The 6271-nt window shown below is 37.5% G+C and overlaps 1 protein-coding gene across 1 annotated transcript in view; it reads right to left on the reverse strand.

The window, feature by feature from the left end:
• The window catches only part of CEP97 (centrosomal protein 97), a 32747-nt gene that overhangs the window by 25637 nt on the left and 839 nt on the right, over positions 1–6271 (reverse strand). Inside the window, exons 2-4 of the mRNA XM_059392054.1 lie at positions 4592–4734; positions 3610–3768; positions 2525–2626 (exon numbers count right to left, since the gene is read on the reverse strand). Coding sequence (XP_059248037.1) covers positions 2525–2626; positions 3610–3768; positions 4592–4734 — 404 coding nt within the window. The remainder of the gene's footprint in view (positions 1–2524; positions 2627–3609; positions 3769–4591; positions 4735–6271) is intronic.

Raw genomic sequence — 6271 nt, forward strand, 5'->3', positions numbered from 1 at the left:
AAAAATAAAGGAACCTATTTTATTATACTTTTCTTCACTTACAAGCAAAGACTATTAATGCTACAAGGGTCCTAGGTGGTATTCTGATCTAACTCTCTCTTTTCATGTCCACATTCTAAGCTCAAGAAAGTTTAAAGATTTGTCCAAAAACACATGCTTGGTGTGGTAACAAGCATTTTTTGAGATTTAAATTATTAAAACTTGGGCAATTTCCAACATACTGTTCATTTCCTTTTAAAACATCAAAATAGCAGTTGCCTGGGTGGCTCAGTTGGTTAAGTGTCTGGCTTGGGCTCAGGTCATGATCCCAGGGTCCCGGGATTGAGTCCCACATTGGACTCTCTGCTCAGCAGGGAGCCTGGTTCTCCCTCTCCCTCTGCTATTTCTCCTGCTTGTGTTCTCTCTCTCTCTGACAAATAAATAAATATCTTTTTTAAAAAAGTCAAAATAGAGGCGCCTGGGTGGCTCAGTCATTGGGCGTCTGTCTTTGGCTCAGGACCTGATCCCAGGGTCCTGGATCGAGCCCTGCATCGGCTCCCTACTCAGCAGAAGCCTGCTTCTCTCTCTCCCACTCCCCCAGCTTATGTTCCCTCTCTCGCTGTGTCTCTGTCAAATAAATTACTAAAATTTTAAAAAAAAAAAAAAAGTCAAAATAGGGGTTACAACATGTGACTCTTGATTTCAGGACTGAATTCTAGCCCCATGTTGGGTGGAGATTACTTAAAAATAAAATATTAAGGGGCACCTGGGTGGCTCTGCCTTCAGCTCAGGTCATGATCCCAGGGTCCTGGGATCGAGCTCCGCATCAGGCTCTCTGCTCAGCAGGGAGCCTGCCTCCACCTCTCTCTCTGCCTACTTGTAATCTCTGTATGTCAAATAAATAAATAAAATCTTTAAAAAAATAAAATAAAATCTTAAAAAAAAAAATCAAGGGGCACTTGGGTATCTCAAATGGTAAACTGTCTGACTCTTGATTTGGCTCAGGTCATGAACTTAGGGTCACGAGATCAAGCCCCATGACAGGCTCTGCACTGGATGTGGAGCCTGCTTAAGAGTCTCTCTCTCTCTCTCCCTCTACCCCTCTTCCTCACAGGCTGTCTCTCTTAAAAAAAAAAGTAATCAACCAAAATAAAGGGTGAGGAAAGTGAAAGAAAACATTCATTAAAACAATCACATATAGGGGTACCAGGTGGCTCAGTCAATGAAGCATCTGCCTTTGGCTCAGGTCATGATTCCAGGGTCCTGGGATCAAGCCCCACATCAGGTTCCCTGCTCAGCAGGAAGCGGGCTTCTCCCTCTCCCTCTGCCTGCTGCTTCCCCTATTTGTGCTCTCTTTCTTTCTGTCAAATAAATAAAAGCTTAAAAAAAATAAAGATATAAAGCAAATTTTCCAAGATAAAGAGGTACCCACAACTTGTAATTTATAACTGCATTCTCTTGAAAACTAAAAACTTAAGGAACAATATGCTACTTGCAGATGAAGCTGACTCAAATTAAGTCAACAACAATGAAGAATAACTGAAGGCTTTGAAACCCAGGATTCTGATAAAATAATCATTCCAGAAAAAAAAATCCTTAGTTCATCCAAATTTTCTGTATCTGGACACACCAGATTGTTTAGAGTAATTGTTGCTAAAAATGATTTATGCTAAAAATGTGGGCAAAGTTGCTCTAATAATACTGCTTCTAAGGTTTAATGAGTTTATCTGATGCTAATAATATCCAATGATCCAAAAATATGGAAGAAGTCTGTATGTGATTGAAACTGTAATTGCAACTGTTACTTATTTTGACTACATGACAAATTCCTCTCCATAAAAAGTACTATATGCTACAGGTTTAACTTTTTAAATTAAAGTTACTTTCAATAATGTAGTAATACCTATTACTCAAAAAACAGGATTCTCAAGTATCAAAAAAAAGACTCAAATTCAGACTCAAATGATTATTCCCAATCTTACCAAAATGTTACATATTATATAGCTAAAGCTATTAGTATTGGCTGATTAGGCATAAAGGGGATTTCTTTCTTTTTTTTTTTTTTTTTAAAGATTTTATTTATTTATTTGACAGACAGATCACAGGTAGGCAGAGAGGAAGGCAGAGAGAGCGATGGGGAAGCAGGCTCCCCACTAAGCAGAGAGCCCGATGCGGGGCTCGATCCCAGGACCCTGAGATCATGACCTGAGCTGAAGGCAGCGGCTTAACCCACTGAGCCACCCAGGCGCCCCATAAAGGGGATTTCTTTATGTTCATAGGATGACAAATAAGAATTAACCTTAACTACATTAACTAGTTTTAGTTAAAATAAATCAATTATAAAAATAAATAAATTAATTAAAGAAACTAAAAATAAAGGATTGCATAGTTAATTCCTAGTGCTCTAACAAAAATTTTATCAAAATGTATACAATCTGTTCTTCATACAGAGTAGGCCAATTTTAGACCAATCAGATCACTTTCTTTTAGTATTTAGGATAAAATGTCAGAAATGATATGAAAATGTCAGAAATGATACACTTACCTTCAGTGATACCAATTTAGATAGATCACCTATCTGGGGTATGTTATTGTCTGATAAATCAAGGTGTTGTAGAGCTGCGCAGCTACTCATTTGCTCCATGGCCTATCACAAGAAAAACATCACACTAGTTCATGAACACAAAACCAAAAAATGAAATTCTTCCCTAGTTCCTCATAGCTGAATCTCCTGTCTCCTCTGTTTATTAGTGGAAGGATATGAGCAGAGTTTAGCAAAAGGAAGAAGTAGTAATAAGAGAATTTGATAAGTTGTTATATACCAAGCTTCTACCTTCATTATCCCTCTGAGAGGAGAGGATCATATCATCCCAGATATTTACAGCTTGAAAAAACCTTAGTGATAACCCATGACAGCTGGTGTAGTATAGAGTTTACAAGGTAAGAGGGAAGTCAAACTACACGGATTCAAATGCTGGCTCTGCAACTTCCTGGCCATGTGACCTTAAGAAAGTTACTTTACTTCTCAGTATTTCAGTTTGCATTTACATAATAATCGTAACGACTATATCTACTTCATAGGCTGCCATGACACTGAATGATTTAGTGTAGTTAAAGTGCCTAGAACAGCACCTAGCATAAATTAACAAGTGAGCTATTAATATCATTTAACTGAGTCCCCTTATCTAACATATCAAAAGATAAGACATGGAGATATTTATTACACAAAAATACGGAGTTACTAAGTGATGGAAGCAGGGTTAGAATCCAGATCTCTTGACTGTTAAGACAGTATGTTCTCTACTATACCATTAAACATTTACTTAGAGCTTAACTCTGCATGCTATAGTACCCCTACATTTCATTATACTATTTGACAACTTTTCTAAGTATAATATAGATTCTTTGTGCACAAAAGATATTATACTGCATATTTGTTTCAAAATAATTTTTTTTTCAGTTTATGTTAACTAAAATTATCCCTGGGAAATGGAAGTAGATACTTTCACTTCTTATTCTATTTATTTCTATACTGGTTGAATTTTTTTACAGTGAATATTTATTTTTACAGTAAATATTTTTATAAATTAAAAAAAGAAAATGCAATTATGAAAAAAAGAAACAATTCACCTTCAGATTATTTCCTGCCAAATTCAGCCATTCCAAATGTACTAGGTCCTTCAGCCCTTCCACGTATCCAATGCTATTATGAGGCAAATTTAACACCCGGAGTTGGGTCAGTTTGGCCACACCCATCATTCGCACCAGCCGGTTATTAGCCACTGACAACTGTAGAACAAAAACATATCATTATCTTAGAAATAAAATATGCATATTACTTTCACTTTTTTATTTTTATTTTTATTTATTTTTTTTTTAAAGATTTTATTTATTTATTTGACAGAGAGAAATCACAAGTAGATAGAGAGGCAGGCAGAGAGAGAGAGTGGGAAGCAGGCTCCCTGCTGAGCAGAGAGCCCCATGGGGGACTCGATCCCAGGACCCTGAGATCATGACCTGAGCCAAAGGCAGCGGCTTAACCCACTGAGCCACCCAGGCGCCCCATTACTTTCACTTTTTTAAAAGATTGGTTTATATGACCAAACATTCCCAAATATACAAACTCATATTGAACTTCTCACATATTTTGTCTAAATACTCTATAGTGTAACTATTTGTTATTGTTGGTGTTCTAAGTTGTTCCTAAGCAATGGAAAATACACATAAAGCTGAGCAATCAGACCCTCTCCCAACTGTTCAAAACATTTTTAACAGAGCAACTATTTGAGTAGGGCCCAATATATGGGAGGAGCCCAATAGACATTTGCTGACAGAATGAGAGAATGAACTCTTCACCTCCACCATGATGTAAAAGGTTATCTAACAACACAATGTTTTGCCAACACAAAATGTTTTGTTTTTCTAACACTTCTTTTCCTAGTCTATTTTAAATGTGGCACATATGTGTTCATCTTCAAGGAAAATTGTCATGTAAAAATTTATGGTAACATTTACTGCTTTCTAGGACTGCAGAGTTACTTTTTCTTAGGTATTTTGTTGTTTTGTAGAATAATAAACACGTGTAACTATTTCCTCAGATGGCAATACCTACCTGTATTAATCGTCGGCATTTCTCAAGATTTTCCAATTTAATAATCTGATTTTTATCCAGAATCAAAGTATGAATATCAGCTTCACAAGGTAAGTTTGGACTTAATTTCTGTAGTCCCTGTCCTGACCAGTTGACCACTGATCCTTGAAAATAGAAGAGAAATTGTTAGAAAACACAATAGCTGAGCATAGGAATGGAATAATATTCATAAAATCTCTAAATTTAGAGTTAGAAAACACTAGAACATAATAAATATCAAGATTTAAAAACTAAGACAATCAAGTTCTAAATGACCACAGATTGAAAATGTTCACTTTCCCTCAGAAACATCAAATTATACCCAGAAATTTGTGATATTCTGTTCAAGTTTTTAATGATATAATAATACTCTGGAATTCTTCGCATTTAAATATTAACTCTTGGGGCCTGGGGGTTCAGTCGGTCAAGCACCAAATCTTGATTTTGGCTCAGATCATAAATTAAGGGTGGTGGGATGGAACCCCCAGTCAGCTCCACCATTAAGATTCTCTCTCTTTCTCTCTGCCCCTTCCCCCAACCCCCCCCCCATAGCCAGCACAAGTGTCTACTCTCTCTCTCAATAAACAAACAAATAAGCAAATAAATAAGAACTATTCCATATTTTGTCGCTAAGTAACGTTTGTCTTTTTTAAATGAAACTAATCCTTTGATAGAGATCAACCTGCTTGCAACCTAACTACTAGTATATCCTAAAGTGCCTAAACTATTTTTAAAATCAATGTATAGTTAATTTATCTACAAAATGGGAACAATACACCTAATTAATTAAATTGAGGTGGGGATGAAAACAGAAACCACATGAATAAAACTTAGCCCCGCTCCTGGCATACAGCAATCAATTAAGTAATTTAGTTTCACAGACGTTGGCTCCCCGATGAAGCGCTGTGGTATCCTGGGCAAGTTATTGTTCGCTTTGGGGCTCACTTTTCCACTCTACAAGATGCGGGTGATAATAGTATCTGTCTTATAATGTTGTTCTACAGAAAGAATGAGATCACGTTAAAAAAAAAAAAAAAAAAAAGTGCTCTGTAAATGTTTACTGCTATTCCGGGCGCCTGAGTGGCTCAGTGGGTTAAAGCCTCTGCCTTCAGCTTGGGTCATGATCTCAGGGTCCCGGATGGAGGCCCCCCTCCCCTTCGGGCTCTCTGCTCAGCGGGCAGCCTGCTTCCTCCTCTCTCTGCCTGCCTCTCTGCCTACTTGTGATCTCTCTGTCAAATAAATAAAATCTTAAAAAAAAAAAAAAAAAGGTTTACTTGCTATTATTGTCAGTCAGTTTCCCTTGGTGGGCTGAGGAGGTGGAGTTTAAGAGAAGCCGATATCAAAAAGGGGTGGGGCCACAGAAACTGCCAATTTCAAATTTATACCCAGATTAAGATTACTGTGGAAAATAATTGTGCGAGACTGCTCTCCTGAAAGGTTTCAACGTGTTTTCATTGTCTAATGGATTCCAGCATTTAGGGACGGTCATGGGGAGACCCTGAGAATTTGGTGAAAGCTGTGTACTGTCCAAGGAAAATGTAGTTTTTGCACACAATTCCACGGGGTCGACAGACCTCTTAGAACCATCGATGCTCTTCACCCCCAACAAGAAATCACGGCCCCCGGATAATGACCCCCTGGTCTAAACTGTTAAGAGAGGCC

The sequence above is a fragment of the Mustela nigripes genome, chromosome 2, assembly GCF_022355385.1.
Source record: "Mustela nigripes isolate SB6536 chromosome 2, MUSNIG.SB6536, whole genome shotgun sequence".
Lineage (NCBI taxonomy): Eukaryota > Metazoa > Chordata > Mammalia > Carnivora > Mustelidae > Mustela > Mustela nigripes.